This window comes from Tympanuchus pallidicinctus, unplaced genomic scaffold (assembly GCF_026119805.1).
Source record: "Tympanuchus pallidicinctus isolate F22 unplaced genomic scaffold, pur_lepc_1.0 scaffold8, whole genome shotgun sequence".
NCBI lineage: Eukaryota > Metazoa > Chordata > Aves > Galliformes > Phasianidae > Tympanuchus > Tympanuchus pallidicinctus.
Window position 1 is genome coordinate 40814833 of NW_026294802.1, and position 16861 is coordinate 40831693.

A 16861-nucleotide genomic window follows, 5' to 3' on the forward strand; every position below is an offset into this window, starting at 1 on the left:
TAGTGACAAAAAAAACCATCAGGACTAATGTATCAATAAGGCTAGAAGTGCAACCCTCCTGGAAAAGCAAGTGTTGCTGACTCCAGGGTGAGTCAACAGCTGCTTCTTCTGCAACATTAATTATTGCTTTTGATTAAAGTGCAAGACTTCAGAACATCAAGACTGCTCACAACTGTACAGCCTATTCCACAGAAGTGAAATGCCTAAAGTAATAGTTTCTTGCAGTACCATACTGGCAATGAGATTTTTTTAACTGCTACACCTTCTGCCAAATGAAATCAGCTTCTCAAACACACACTGAAGTATCTTACCTTTATTGAAAGGCTTTGCAGCTTTAAAACTCTCTGTAACCATTCAGGAAGTTTCAGATACTGTATTTAAAAAGTGCACAGCAATTTTGGTTGTGGTGTGGGGCACAAAAGAAGCCATTCGTTCCCATTTCCTTATTCTTTCAAAGTCTTACATGATTAGCAACCAAAGATCACGTCACAGCACCTTAAGCTGCCACCGCAGTTAAGCTGAAGCATTTGTAAGTAGCTGCTTCCTCTTAGACCATCCCAAATTCTCAAACAAGTTTCAGTTAACTGGCAGAACAGGAGCAGCTGTGCCATTTATGCTTACTTTAAAACCTTCTATTATTGTCACAACTTGTTAAAGATATCCAGACCTTATTCCACGAAGGACAAAAGTCTGATTTCAGTGAGTGTGCTTACCTGCTATTCTCATGTTTAGTTTTCAGCCAGGTAATGACACTACTGCATTAAAAAAAGGAAAGTCACCTAGAGAAAAAAAAGAAAAAGTAATTGTAACTGCAATCAAACTAGCAACTTCATGATATGTTAACTGTCACAATACTATGGATTTTCCAGCCAGTAACAGTAATGACAATTGTCCTGAATAGTTAACTGCTAACACAATAAAGGGAAGAAGATGCAAGATGGACCTCTTGCCATAGCATTACTTTCCTCTGTTACTCTATGAAACAAGCCATCTTAAATGTCATTACTTTAATTTCATCAAATCTACTCCAAATTATGTTAATTAACCTGTGGCAAGTACTTAACAGTGCTGCATCTAAGCAGCCTTTAATTTCTTAAAGCTGCAAGTTAAAAGCAAGCAATTCCATCAATGTTGCTCCAGAATCACAGTGACATCTGGATATGAAGTTGTTGTTCAGTAATCTAACATAGTAGAACATAACAGAACATAACTAACCAAAACCTGTTTTCAGAAATTATTTGAAAAGCTATTATCACAATCCAGGAAATGCAAATCATTTGATAGCATCGCCAAAACCCAGATAGTTCTCAGAGTCCATGCCAGGGAAGAAAATGTAATATAGACAACTTTTTTCCCCTCACTTGAATCAGTATCTGTAAGGTCAATTATCTACATGCCTAGATACTCTTTACCAAACACCATCACTACCATCCACTGCTTACAGTTTACTGAAAAGTAAATTTCATGCCATGTCACAGAATCACAGAATGGCCAGGGTTGGAAGGGACCTCAAGGATCATGAATCTCCAACCCCCTGCCACATGCAGGGCCACCAACCTCCCATTTAATACTAGACCAGGCTGCCCAGGGCCCCATCCAACCTGGCCTTGAACACCTCCAGGGATGGGGCATCCACAACCTCTCTGGGCAGCCTGTTCCAGCACCTCACCACTCTCTGGGTAAAGAATTTCCCCCTGATGTCCGACCTAAATTTCCCCTCCCTTGACTTAAAACCACTTCCCCTCGTCCTACACATATCAACCCTTTCAAAGAGTTGATTCCCCTCCTGTCTGTGGGCTCCCTTTAAGTATTGAAAGGCTGCAATGAGGTCACCCTGCAGCCTTCTTTTCTCCAGGCTGAACAAGCCCAGCTCCCTCAGCCTGTCCTCACAGAGGAGGTGCTCCAGTCCCCTGATCATCCTAGTAATCCCATGTCCTTAATAGGCTATATATTTATATTGACTTGTATTCTACAGCCATAGTATCTTTTTTTCCACTGAAAGATCCACATTTGCCAACCTTCTAAAAGGGTAAAGAGAGCCTGGCATTTTACATAGCATGTATAATGCCTTACTTCTCTAGGCCTGCATCAGCAGAACACATACATCTTGCTTTGATTTCCACAGCGATGTCATTCTGATGTCGAGAGGAACATCCTCAACTGAAGGACAAACAGTTAAGTGCAGTGACCAACCGATACCACATCCAAATGTTGAGGAATATAATTATTCTAAATTATTTAATCTCTGTTCCCCTCCCTTGGAAATTCAGCAAGGCTAAAACAAACACTACCTGTATTCTGAAAAATCAGAAGGTTGTTTTAAATCGGAAAAAATAGTTTCCTCTTTTGATTATAAACAAAAATACAGAATGAACATATCATGCAACCTCAACTGCAGAATACCTTCATCCCAGCATTTGTGCCCACTGACCCCAGCCATCATTTGTTGCAATCAGACATATGCTGCACAGAATTTTCCAAGTGCAAGTTAACTTATGAACACCACGTCTCTTCCCAATACAATACTGCTTTACCACATTATTTTTAATTAAAGAACAGCCCATTAGCCATTATGAACACTCACTGACTGTCACTCTGCAACATTAATAGATTTTGTAATTGAAATTCAGACATGATATATAAGTGGATCAGGAATTTCTAACAGTGCTTAATTTGTGAGTTTAAAAACGTGAAAAACAAGAATGAGACTGAGCTCAGGCTCACATGCATAAAAACAGCAACAACAACATTCTTTCAAATGCTTTCAAAATTAGGTAAGGCAAAAACAACAATAACAGCAAGCAAAAAACCCACTACTTCTTCCTCCTGTTTGATATATCACTCCAATCAAGCAGGGACATGAGCATTATAACCCAAATATCTTCTTGACTTACAAATGTCTGATAATATAAGTAACAACTTCATTATGATATTAATGTAATTTACCTCTGTAAATTTATCTCTGCAGTACAACAAAGCTCATATTTACCATATCTAGAGTGCAGGAAGTGCAGCCTTTAACAGGATCTACAGGCAGACTGTTGATGAGTCAAGTAGAGCCCATAACAGACACCAGGCCGAGAAGAGCATGTGAAATAGACAACAGAAGTAAGCAGCAGCTCTAAGTCAAAATCAGGTGGATCTGAGGAGGCACTACAGTACATGACTGTAAAACATGGATTTTTTTTTTTCCCCACCAAGATTGTTTTCTCAATGCAGTATTCAGAAGTACAACAGTTAAAGAATACAACTGGGATGATAAAAAGACAGCAACAAACTCTTCAAGTGCCTTGAAATAAAGAACCTATCCACACAGAAGAATCTAAAGCTGGTGTTTTCAGAAGCTGGTTTTCTTCCATTTTAAGTAAAAGGAATTTATTGTTTCCCAGATACTATACTAGAAGGAGGAGCAAGAATTGCAGGTTTACATTAACCATGGACAGGAGCCAAGACATTCTAATAGTTGGAACAAATTCTACTAACAGTACAGTCAAATCTCTGTAGAGGGCAGATGCTCTCTTCTTTATGATGAGCACTGCAGCAGATTTCCTATTGCCTACTAAACTTCCAACATTCCTACTTTGCCGAAAGAAGTTTTGTGCAATTTCTGATGAGGCCTGAGGACCACACTTTCCTTTTCTTCTGATTCTACTCAGCACTAGCAGTGCAGGCAGGTCTTCTCGTCACAACTGCACCAGCTGAAGAGAGGTTCCTATCATCTGGAAGAGCCAATTTACACAAGCCAACATTTATAGAAGAATCAGTGACAAAAAGTTCAGACCGGTGACCTCTCGACTACAGGAAGCCATATCCACGCCCTGAATACTTTAAAGAGCATAGAAACATAAAAAGATTGTGGTCTAAAGGCAGTTGGACCAGAGTAGCTGGTCAGTAGCTGGCTGATATTTTTCTTGTAGGGTCCAAAGGATATCAACCTTCAGGCAAGGCCAGCTATTTAGCCATGCTGACTCACTAACATAAAATTCCAGTACCTAAATCTAAAGCACTGAACAGCAGAAAGATAGAAGGAGAGTGCTTTGTTAGTTAAACTAACACAGAAAGTTCTCTCCAAAGTGGCAGAATTTGATCTACTCATTGAAAAAAAGGCAGCAGAAAAACAGCAGCTAAGTAGGAATCCAGATTAGTGAGTTTAGATACTCTTCCGTCACTACAGCCAATGGCACAGGTTGAGTAACAACTCCTTCAGAACAGAAAACAAAAGACAGACAGTTCACTGAACTGGAGAAACCAAGAAATTACACCATCCTGCCACTGCCCAGATCACCACATGAAGCTGCACGCCCATCCACGTAGAAAAGGGCTATTTACTCTGTCTGTGAAGTACTAGGGAATGGATACATGGAAAACAGTTGGGAACTGAAGTTACTGGTTGCTTATTTCTCCTCCAACCATCCTCGTGCACTGCCTTATGTCCTGAGGCAGGGGCAATTTCTAGATGCTGTGATTTCCAGTGTCAAAGCCTTTCCAAGTAGCAATCCAAAATGCTACACACAGAATGAAAGTAGAGGAAACAAATCAAAAACAGGAGATTAAAAAAAAAAAAAAAAAGAAAGAGAAAAAGAGTAAAGTGCTTTCCCCACCTTCATGTTTTACCATTCAGTCAGTTACAGTGCTCAGTGGACTTCTGGTTTACTGTTCCACTTTTTGGTAAGCTTGTGTGGGAATGACAATGAAAGCCTGACAAACTCACAATATACACCCATAAAGCTGCTGCATATATTCTTTTATATAGTAATACTAGTTTCAATCTATACAGTATCAGATATCTGCTTTCAGAAGTGATCTGTCACTCTCGTGGGAACTCTGCCAGAAACTTCACAAAGGAAGCTTACACTTGAACTTCATCTAGAAAACAATAAGGCTGTGCTCCTGCCAGAAAGAAAAAAAATAAAAAAATAAAAAAATCAGATTTTATTAGATGTTCTGAATTACCTAATATGCTAAGATTGGGGTATTCCTGAATTGAAGTAGTTGATACGACGCTCATCAAACAAGCCATTTGTTTCCTAGATTCAGAATGCAGGAGGAAATTGTTTTAAGTACAGTAGCCATTAAAATACAAGCACATATAGAGAAACACAAATGATCTGTTAATACTGTCACCCTTACAACACTGAATGGAGCCCAGCTTTCTGTACTGAGAGGAATTCCATCTAGCGTGTTCAGCTCTCTATCAACCTTGTTCAATGTTCCTGCACAAAGTGCTCTGTGACACAACTCATCTGGGCACAGCCTCAGCCCTACTTGCTTTTAAAGCCACCAATAAATTGCAAGTGGCCAGAAATTTAAGTTTTGTTCAGTTTTATTTTTCCCAAATAGAATTGCTATAAATGTTTTTATGTAATAGAACACATGTAAATTAGCACACTGCATTCCCATTTCCCCAGGATAACAGTACTTCTATCAGCAATTTGATAATGCATTCAGATAGTATTTATGAACCAGGAGCACAAAAACAAACAGATGAGAAGCAATAATTCAGAAGGTCAAGATAATTTACTAATCTAGGAAGCTCAGAATACAGAAAGGTAAAAAAAATTAAGCAGTGATATTTAACAAAGTAGAAAGCAGTACACTTCAAAAAGGACATCAAGTGCAGCCAAACAAGTGGCAGTAATGCAGAAAAGGATCTGAGAGCATATATCAGCTCTCCAATGTTAGGGTCAGTGATGTAGTACTGCTGCAAAAAGGGAACTGCTCATTATGAACTGTACTCTACAGTGTATCAAGAGGCTGCTGCACGCAAAGCAAAAAGCAATTATTGTGCTGTGCCCACAAGTCATCTATATTCTTAATTGAGATCCTGTGTGTATTTTTTTTTCCTAAATCTATCTTAAAGCATAATCCCCAATGGAACAATCTAGATAACAATTACATAAACTAACAACCAAAGGGGTAAAAGAATCTGGTTTGCTGCGCAAGACAGAATGGAGGTGAAGAGAGCGTGCAACAGACACCCTGGACCCTTACCACCAACATGTAATTCAAAAACAGCTTTAAATGATGCTGAGCTGGACTGTTCTTAATATCTACTGACTGCTTTTTACCTATTTGTAACTTAAACATTTAAAATTAAATATAAACATTTTTTAAATAGTCCCATTCACAAGGTTAAACAAGAAAGGAACAGAAGGATATAAATCACCATAGAACTTGGGAGAAACAAGAGGCAGGCCTCATAAGATGTTTGTTCAACATCTTCATCAATGACCTTGATGAGGGGATAGTGGCCACCCTCAGCAAGTTTGCTGATGATACAAAGTTGGGAGGATTGGCTGACACGCCTGAAGGCCGTGCTGCCATTCAATGAGACCTGGACAGGCTGGAGAGCTGGGCAGTAAGAAACCGGATGAGGTTTAACAAAAGCAAGTGTAGAGTCTTGCATCTGGGGAGGAATAATTGCATGCACCAGTACAGGCTGGGGGATGAGCTGCTGGAGAGGAGCTCTGCAGAGAGGGACCTGGGTGTCCTGGTGGACGACAGGTTGGCCATGAGCCAGCAGTGTGCCCTTGTGGCCAAGAGGGCCAATGGCATCCTGGGGTGCATTAAAAAGACCGTGGCCAGCAGGTTGAGGGAGGTGATCCTCCCCCTTTACTCTGCCCTGGTGAGGCCTCATCTGGAGTACTGCGTCCAGTTCAGGGCTCCCCAGTACAAAAAAGACAAGGATCTCTTGGAAAGAGTCCAGCGGAGGGCCATGAAGATGATGAAGGGCCTGGAGCATCTCTCCTATGAAGAAAGGCTGAGTGAACTGGGTCTGTTCAGCCTTGAGAAAAGAAGACTGAGAGGGGGACCTGATCCAGGTCTATAAGTATCTAAGGTGTGGGGGGCAGAATGGCGAGGCTGGACTCTTTTCAGTGGTGAGTGGAGACAAGACAAGGGGAAATGGATGGAAATTGCAGCATAGGAAGTTCCGCATGAATGTGCGCAAGAACTTCTTTACAGTGAGGTGACGGAGCACTGGAACAGGCTGCCCAGGGAGGTGGTGGAGTCTCCTTCTCTGGAGATGTTCAAGACCTGCCAGGATGCCTACCTGTGCGACCTGCTGTAGGGAACCTGCTTTGCCAGGGAGGTTGGACTCGATGACCTCTGGAGGTCCCTTGCAACCCCTACAGTTCTGTGATTCTGTGATAACCTGGGTAGCAGTATGCAAGGTGCAAGTCAGCACCTCCTTCAGTAGTAACCCCATATTTGTATCCTACTCCATGCAAACCTGTAATCAGGTAAGTAATACTAAATCTGCACCAGCCTGAAATGCGTTGAAGGCTCCAGGGAGACCTCATTGTGACCTTCTAGTATTTGAAAGGAGCATATAAACAGGAGGGGGAACGGCTGTTTATGAGGGTGGATAGTGATAGGACATGAGGGAATGGTTTTAAACTGAGACAGGGGAGGTTTAGGTTAGATGTAAGGAAGTAGTTTTACACACAGAAGGTGGTGATGCACTGGAACAGGTTGCCCAAGGAGGCTGTGGATGCCCCATCCCTGGAGGCATTCAAGGCCAGGCTGGATGTGGCTCTGGGCAGCCTGGTCTGCTGGTTGGTGACCCTGCATACAGCAGGGGGTTGAAACTGGATGATCATTGTGGTCCTTTTCAACCCAGGCCATCCTATGAATTAAATTTTTCCCTCACCTAAACAAATTATTTTGAAAATGGTCAAATACTGTTACTCCTGTTTTTATCTACTGTATCTGTTAGTATGCATAGCATTATCAGGCATATACAATGCATTACCAAGTTCACGGGAATACAATTAGATGAACAATCAAAATTGATTAGTACAAAAAAAACAACAAGCTGTTATTTTTATTTCTGAGTCACAACTAGATTAGGATAGTGTTTGCTTTTGGCAGCACAGACTGCCTTCCTCAGCAATCCACAGATGGGCTTTTTTCTCCCAGAAAAAAAAAAAAAAAAAACACCATAGAAAAATGCCATCTGATGTTTTCATACCTGGTAAAGCTCAACCAGCAAAGCAAACTTTTGTTTAACACAGCTGCTGATAATAGATATTCTGGTCTGCTGTCTTCAAGCAGTTCAAAGCGGCGGTGGTTTTCTACCCGAGATTACAAAGTGAATCATTTATTTCAGGTCAGCTTTAGCTATATTTACCTGAGCTCTGGTTTTAAGCCAGTGATTGTGCCAACCTGAATTACTGTATCCCATGAACCAGACAGCCGAGACTACAGAAATCATTCCAAACTAGAGTAGTAATCTAAACTGCTAATAGGATCCATTTAAATACAAGATGCATTTCCTTACCAAGATAACTGCTTATCCTTCTACACTAGCAGTAGATTTTCACCCTCCATTACAAAATGTATTTAATTTGAAACTGAACTGAATGGTAGATGTACAAAAGAATTACCTTAAAAAAGTAACTACTGTATTTTTATTTTTATTGTGTCAATGTACACCATTTGTGCCTTCCAATAAGCCTCTCATCTCAGCAGTTATATCCTACAATTACTCCTATAACCATACAAATTCCCTGTGACTATTGCAGAACTTCAACACAGAGGCTGAAGACTTGTCTACACAGAATATTTCTGGGGCAACTGATCCTACAAGAATGACACCACCTGAACTGTATTCAGCTTGGTATTCTGACAACACTCAACCTAGACCTCAAATCTTTGGTTATTCAAACAAGATTTACTTCTGTCAAATTAAATTCCGACTCCTTGAGCAGAGGAAGCCAGACCTTACTTCAAAATTAAAAACAGGATGTGCAGCTGTAGAAGAACTGGCTACCTTGCTCGTATTGGTATGTGGTTTCACTTGTAAGAAAGGAAATACATCTGAGAAGAAACATGACTCTGCAAGAGTGGTTTGATACCTGATGTGCAAAACAAACACTTCCCAAAGGAGATGACAAGTTACTGCCAGCAGCAGGAGCTTGCTGGTCATCAACCCAGCACTTCCACCTTAGGCAACACACACACTTCAAGCCTCACAAACAGGAAAATCTTCCTGTATCCCTGGAAGCCCAAGATAAAAGCACTAAGGTGTGCCCTTCCCACTAAGAATGAAACTCCATCTACATACCTTTAAATTAAACAAAAAGGGCTACAGAACAATCTGCTTCCACAGCACTAACAAGGAACTCTTCTCAATCCATACCTTGAAAACTCTTCCATAATATCACACAAATTTCACTTTTAGTTACGATTCCTGAAAATCCAAGTCATTTAAATGTGACAAAGCCAACTGTCTATAGCTACTGATGGCCCCATTACAGAGAATCTTAGCCCTTAGCACTTCACAGGATTGGATAAAATTACACAGAGAAATTCAAAGAGAGAAAATTGTTGAGGACAAATTGCAAACCTCATTCACCCGCTTCACTTCTAGCTTCATCCCACAGCAGCAGGAAAGTCCCAGAGCAGTTGTAGCAGAGGAGGTGAGGTTTAACATTATTTCCTCTCACAAGATGATCCAACTATTCTGTAACTGAAACACTGCTGCAACCCCTACCATTTCAAGATTCCAAACTGATCTATGTTTCTTAAAAAAAAAAAAAAAACAAAACACAGATGTCCACCTTGATTTCATCATGCAACAAAAGCTGTATAATCTTTCCAAACCAGCAATAAATCAATGTGTAATGTATCTATCTGCCAGATCTCAGTGGAGACAATGTGCTGCCACAATACAGCATGCGTTTCAAATGTACAACAACCTCCACATCTTCAATAAAAACACAGCAGAACAACACACTGTTATCATGCACCTTACTCTCTTCTTTACAGCAATTCTCAACAGAACTACCAAACAGAAATGCTATAGATCTGAAAAACAATTAACGTACACATAAATGCTGTGACTTGATACAATCATGTATGACACCACAGAAATCTGAGGCCACGCTTAGAGCATGCCACTTCATCCTGAGGCCTGTTTTGAATAGAGGCATCACAAAAGCAGAACAGAAAAAGAGCATTACGAACACTTCCTCTACAGGTCCAAATTCACTGCAGAATGATTGAGCTATCTCTCCACATTACTATCCACAGAAGTACAACCAGACTCTACATAGCATCTCTAACGTGTCAGAATGGTTTCATCATCTCATGATTGAGATTCATACACTTCAGTAAGGCACAGAATGCCTTACTGACCTCACCCCACAGAGCTGCACACTGACACTGCACAGCCATGCAGAGAGTTCTGAGGGATCTGGAAAGGCAGATAGTATTATGGGTACTGAGAGCAGCAAGGGACACCAACACAGACAAGAGGAAAAAAAAAAAAAAAAAAGATACTACTAATCGCTTAAGCTTCTTTAACAAAAGGTCAGCATGAACTGAGGAAGCTGTATGTGGGAGAAGAGCTTTAACCTTTGCTCAGCAGCAAGCTGATCTCACTAGGAAGTGGGGATGCGTCCCTGAGGAAAGCACTTCACAGTGACAGCTGCTACTCACAGCACTGTTGATATCACTCCTTCCTCTTCTTCCAAGGGGCAAAGGTTTCCCTGCTACACCACCGAATCCATCCTCATCTGTCAGGCTCAGCTGCACTTCACTGTGTGCCATCAGCTGCAGGGACAGCACCACACCTCAGCTCTAGGGAGAAGGGGCAGCTAAGCACAGAACAACCAACATGCAGCAGGGCCACAGCGGGACTACAGCACACTGCACTATAGGGTCATGTTGCAGATATCAGACTGCTGTCAGTAACTAACAACCACCACTCTGCATGACATGCTCAGAATCATAAGACTCCTGAGGTACAGGGGAGTTTGTGCTCCTGGTCCACATTAGCAGCCAACCTTTTGTGAGGGATGGAGCGGACAACACTCAGAAATGGAGAACTCCTTTATAGCTGCAGTGACTTGCTTTTTTTTCCTGTGGAAGATGCACAGAGACAGCAAAGAATACTGCATCTCCAGACTGGTTTCTGAGCACAGAAGTGCCAGAACCAAAATCCATAACCATCTCCTGACTGGGTACAACATTTCAGCTACCAACACTGAGCACATCAGCCACAGAACCACAGTATCATTACAGTTGGAAAAGACCTCTAAGATAATCGAGTCCAAACATCAACCCACAGCCACCATGCCCACCAAATCACCATCCTTTGGATGGAGCCCTACTGGAGATGCTTACCACCATTAGGGTGGTACCAATGCTCCTCTGTCCCAAGTTCACCTAGCTGAGATCTTCACTTGCTATTTGGGCTTTTATTAGGAGAAAACTCATCCCTTTCAGAAGCCAGTACTAAAGTTCCTTTCTGGACCTCACATAAAGGCTTGAAAGAAATCTATGGGCTGCAGCACCTTCGACTGAATGACCATCACCCTTTCTACATTACTTTCAAGCATATCTCTTATTTTTAGAAAGACAGACATTTTCTCCTATAGTGACAAACTGGCTTTTAAATAAGATCACAAAGCATCTTTATTCTGCATATCCTAACTGTTACTAATATGTTGACAAAGTGCATGTGCTTTCTCCAGCAATGATCTATAAGCCAAAATAAGTGGCTAGGAGCAGGTCAGAAGCTGGCAGTAGTAGAAGCTTTCACCATCTTAAATGTTTGTGAAATGCTGACTCAACTATCTGGTGATATCACCGCAGATTAAGAAAAAGGTCTCTCCTGCTGTTATTGAAAGGGCAGGAGAAGGTAGGAAAGTCAATCAGCCACACCAAGGAGGCAAGTTTCCTGAAGAGAAGGGAGCCTGTAAATGTCGCCTATTTTGATGTTAATGATTATTTTAACTGGACTCTCAAGTCATTCTCAGAGAACTATTGTTGTTTTGCGCATATAAACACAATGTAAACTTTTGCCATTAAAATTGATTCAACAGCTCTGCCAAAGAAATGCAAGGGACAGTTCACTCCAGCAGCTCTCTCTACCCCAATAGTCTTCCAAAGCTGCTTCCCTCTTCCACAAAATCTCATCCATATGCTCTTGGTACTGAGCTCCAACATGAACTAGATAAAGTTAAGTTGCTCTGTTTGCAAATGAAGATAGAAATTATTGAAAAGGCATCTTAACTAATAAAGGGCAGAATTAGAGACATAACTTACACAGAAAAAGATTTCTTTCTTTTAAGAAAAAGAAGTCTAAGCCCTCTCGGGACCACTAGGAAAAACAAGACAAGGCTCTACTTGGATTCATAGTTAGACATGGTCATTCAGAACATCAAGCTGGGAGCCAGATCCCCTAGATATTGTCTATAAATGTTTTAATGTCCAAATGGAGAATTATGGTGTATAAAAAGAGAAGTTCAAGTAGCGAGTTTCCTCCTCACCTCTATTACATCACCAGGCATCAGGCCTGGATAGAACTACAAAATGTGAACTTCATGAGTTAGGCTGGGCCCACCTGTCTTCCAGTATATGTCGCGGGATTTTGCTCCCTGATGAAGAAAGCTAACCAAAAAGGAATTAATGAACATACATCTGTCAGTGACCAGGCAACCTTCTGGAGCGGCAGGGAGCAGAGTGCAGCAGGAACAGGTTGTTAGATTTGCCCCGACATCTCATGAAGCCTCACTTAAGAGGGTAAGATTCCTGACGCCATTGCCGACGACATTTTTCTTGAAGTAAAATGATTTATTAACAGCCCAGGGAAAGGGAAATCATTCTAAGCCATAAAACAATCACAGTAATTCCAGTGCTGTTGATAGCAAACTGATTGTCACAGGCTTACGCAGCAGGCCACTGGCTGAGCAAACATGCATGTCTACAGTAATTATACCTTAAATCCTCAACCTCCTCAACAGATTTTTGTGAAAAACCTCAAAACTGAACTTACATATCACTTCTTCTGTGAATAATTTGAATCTTAAGCAGCAAATTCCCAATGTCTGCCAGACATTCATCTTACAGACACCTAATTTTACACTACAAAATAACCTATAATCAAAGTGGTATTTTTGCAACTTCCACAGTACAATCCATCTTGTGGTCTTACAGAAGAAGTCCCTCTCCTATATGCTCTGGCCAAAGCCAGAAACAAAATATCCAGCTGGACCAGCTCACATTTTAAACAACAGCTCACTAAAATTCCATTAAGTTCTCAAACTCTTTCTACGTTACGACTCTTTTCTAGCAGTGCTGAAAGCATTCTCCTTGTAAGTAGAGCCTGCACACCCTAGACTGACTCGGACTGCATCTAGAGAGGCTAGACAGCAATTTGTGGGCACTGCGAGTCAACTCTGCTATTTAGCTATTCACTCCGCTCTCACTGTGACACGGTCACAGTTAGAAGAACGGCCTGCCACAGAGCAGGCACCTCCTCCATGCCTAGGCCATGAGACATTACCACTCAACACACCAAGCTGTTAACGTGGGAAGAGCCTGCATCAGCCCCAAAGCAAGTTACAAAACCTGTTTTGCACGGAGACAACCTACAGACCCGCAAGTGCTGCTGAACAGGACTGCCCTCTGGCTGGGCCGGAGGGGGCTGCTGACGGTCTCCAGTCACACCTTGCCTACCTCACAAGCTTTAAAATACAATTGTGTACACACATTAACCAGCTGTTCCTGCTGCGGATTTGGTTTCTTCCCGTACTATCCTCCTATCGGGATCCCAGGATCAAGTACATACTTTGTTAGGTGGAAAGGAGCTGCCAGCTGTGCGCACCTGCAAAGAACAGTGTAGGTTCCAGGTGTGCACAGCATGACAGGGCACGCAGTATCCTAAAGCTACTCCATATCCATTACATACACGGATAGATAGCAAAACGCAAATATTTTACAGAGGTCAGGAGTCACTACTATCACTTAAACCACACAATCACACTTCTAAAAGTGAGAAAACAAAGAGAACCAAGTTACACAGCCTGCCAACGGCTCAGGCGTTCAGCGCAGCTGGAGGCACGCATCACAAAACCGTGCTTTTCCTTACTTTAAAACCTCAGAAACGCAAAGGGAAACACGCGGCTCGGACAGGTACGCCGTGACACAACCTCACCACTCGAGAGAAGGAGAAATCGCAGAAAAGGCAGACCTTTGCGCCCAGCCGCCTTATTTCAGCAATAAAACGCTGTCTATGGGGGAAGCGGGACACTCAACTCCCCACCTCCCCCTGTCCCTACAGAGGGCGGAGAGCCGCTCCGTTACGGCCGGAGGGGCTCCCAGAGCCGCCCCCGCGCAGCGCCGCGGCTGTTCCACGGCGCAGAGCCCACGGGAGGATCCGGGAGGGAGGGACGGAGAGCCGGCCGCGGCTGCCGGCAGGGCGGAGAGGGAGGGGGCAGGGAGCGCTGAAAGTTGTATCCCCGGGGAAAGTCGGGAGCGGGGGCACGCGGCCAGCATCGGACCGGCCGCCCGGGCAGGGGAGCCGAGGCGCTGCCACCGGGGCAGGAATTCCCGCCCCAGGAGCGGAGCGCGGGCGTCGTGCGGAAGACGCGGACCCCTACCTGCTGATGGGCGGCGACGGCCACGTCGCGCAGCGCCTCCGTTCCGCTCAACTGCCGCGCAGCCTGCCCCGGCCCGCCCGCCGGCGACCGAGAAGGAAGCGGAGCGCTGCCGCCGCTGCACGGGCAGAGGAAGGCGCGCAACGGCGTGCCCGCCCCCTGCCGGTGGCGGACCGGGCCCGCGGCGGCGGCTCCGCCCACAGCCGCACCCCGTCCGCAGGCGCGGCCTTGCGGGCCGGGGAGGGTCGTCCTGGCAGTGGGTCGTGGAGCTGCTCTGCTTGTGTTTGTACTTCCGTAACGATGAGTTCAAAAGGTAACAGCGTGGGGCTGCGCGCACCTGGCAATCATAGAATAACAGAATGGTTCGGGTTGGAAGGGACTTCAATGCCCATCTATTCCCAACCCGTGCCGTGGGCAGTTTGTCACCCCTCCAGCTCAGGCTGCCCAGGGCCCCACCCAACCTGGTCTCCTGTACCCGCAGGGATGGGGCATCCACAGCTTCTCTGGGCAGCTGTGCCAGCACCTCACTGCTCTCTGAGCGAAGAACTTTCTCCTTACATCCATTCTAAACCATCTGCCCTCTTTCAGTTTAAAACCAATGTCCTGTCCCTACAGGACTTCTTAAAAGTCTTCTGCTATTCTGTCAGCTTCAAAAACATCTTTCTGGAAAATTATGTAGCCAAATTTGTTTTCCACTACAGACCAGAAAAATTTCTGCTTTAAAATAAAAAAAATCTTTTTTTCTTCTTTTTTTTTTTTCCAACTCTTCAGACAGAGCTGATCTGAGTTATTAATAATAATAATAATAATAATAGGTAATCCCTTTCCCTTAGTGTTGTTTTGTGACTGCTGATTTTTCTTATTCTCTTCTCCTTTTTCTGTGCTCGTTTCCATCTAACTCCACCACGAGTTGGTGCAGGCAGGCAGGTAGGCAGACTGGCAGGGCACTCACCGTTGTGCTTTGTGGAATAAAGATTGTGTTGATGCAACTCCCTCAGCTGGGCTGTTGCTGTGGTGTACATAGAAAGTGCTCACGCAGCAGACAGCCAGACTCAATTACGTTGCTGTCAAACCACAAAGAGAGCATTTTTGCAAAATCAGTGTGGTGCTTCGCTTCTTTGTAGGGAACAAAGTCACACCCAAAATATAGGGCATATCACTCATCATCAAAGCCAGGCTGACAAAAGGAAGTTTCCATGTCTTACTTTAACCACCTCTGGTCAACACATCTTTTGACAGGTTTAAAATAACACATTTTGATCCCAGCTGCTCCTGGCTGCAGGATGTTTGTTTGAATGGCAGCCGAGTAATTTCCTCAGCAAGTGCTCCTAAATCCATTCAAGTTTCAGTCATACAGTAATGTTGTAAAGAGCAAAGAAATATAAAAGAAGGACTTCATAGCTCTTTATTCTAAATGTTTGCTATGGGTATATCTTTATTTGACATTATTGCTGTGTTCTCCTGATTGCATACCAGGTGACACTGCATAGCTGACTCATAAGGTCAGTGTGGTATAAGGAGGTTGGGTCTTTGATAAGGAAATGTTTGCAGTTGGAATAACCGTTTTAAAAAGATAATAGAAGTATCAAATTATTAAAAGAGGAAATAATATTATCTGTGCAGTAACCGATACCTCAGAATATATCTGTCTCTGAGTTAGAGAAGTAAGACTTGAGAATGGCCGTGATTAAATAACAGCAATCATTTATGTGACTGAATAGGCACTAATAACTCACAGAGTGTGACTAGTCACGGTTCTGGTTTTCCATTTCCATGGAAATACAGCAGCCAGCTGGTAGGAGCCCAAAGAAGAGGCATTACTCCAGACCCAAGGTGGCTGAGGAAGGCTCTGAGTCCAGGTGCCTGTGTGTGAGTCTACTACGCACAGTGCTGTGAGGAGCTGAAGGTAGGCTGCTATTAACGACTCATTACCAAAGAATCACAATCACTCTTTGGTAAATCAGATGATCAGCGCAACACAGTAGCATTACAAATGCAACCTTTGCACAAATGCTTTTTGTCATTTGTGGCCCCATAGTGAAGTGCTTCTATGTTCCAGTTGTTATCACAAACACTGGCATTAGGGGGTGATTTTAAAATATCACATGACAAAGAACTGACTGCAGTGTGCAAAGATCTGGGCATGTATAAGCACCACTGTGACAAAGATGCCATTGCTACATGTCAGAAGAGCTCCTGCATGAAAATTAGAGAACTTGAGACAGCATTGAGCAATAGTGACTTTCTTTTATGAATCAAGCTGACAGAAGTTTGCTAACGTGTATTAATTACACTGCTCATCTAAACAAGCCTCTCTTGTACAAGAGCTGCTCTGAAAGTAATGCCCCCAAAAGAATTTGTTGTAGTTTTCATGTCGATTAATAGGAGGCAATACTTTCGGAGCAACCTTCATATAATTTACCAGTTAACCACTAAGGAAAAAAAACAAACACACAAACAAACGAAAAAAAAAA

The 16861-nt window shown here is 43.1% G+C and overlaps 1 protein-coding gene across 2 annotated transcripts in view; it reads right to left on the bottom strand.

Annotated features, from left to right (window-relative positions):
• Positions 1-14530, bottom strand: part of FAM3C (FAM3 metabolism regulating signaling molecule C) — a 29660-nt gene extending 15130 nt beyond the window's left edge. The window contains exons 1-2 of one of the 2 annotated variants that reach the window (XM_052668925.1): positions 14391-14530; positions 714-779 (exon numbers count right to left, since the gene is read on the bottom strand). In XM_052668925.1, the coding sequence (XP_052524885.1) occupies positions 714-726 (13 nt within the window). In that variant the 5' untranslated portion in view covers positions 727-779; positions 14391-14530. Of the gene's footprint in view, positions 1-713; positions 780-7972; positions 7992-14390 lie in introns of those variants that run through there. The other variant, XM_052668926.1, reaches the window with a different exon arrangement.
• Between the last annotated feature and the right edge of the window lie 2331 nt (positions 14531-16861).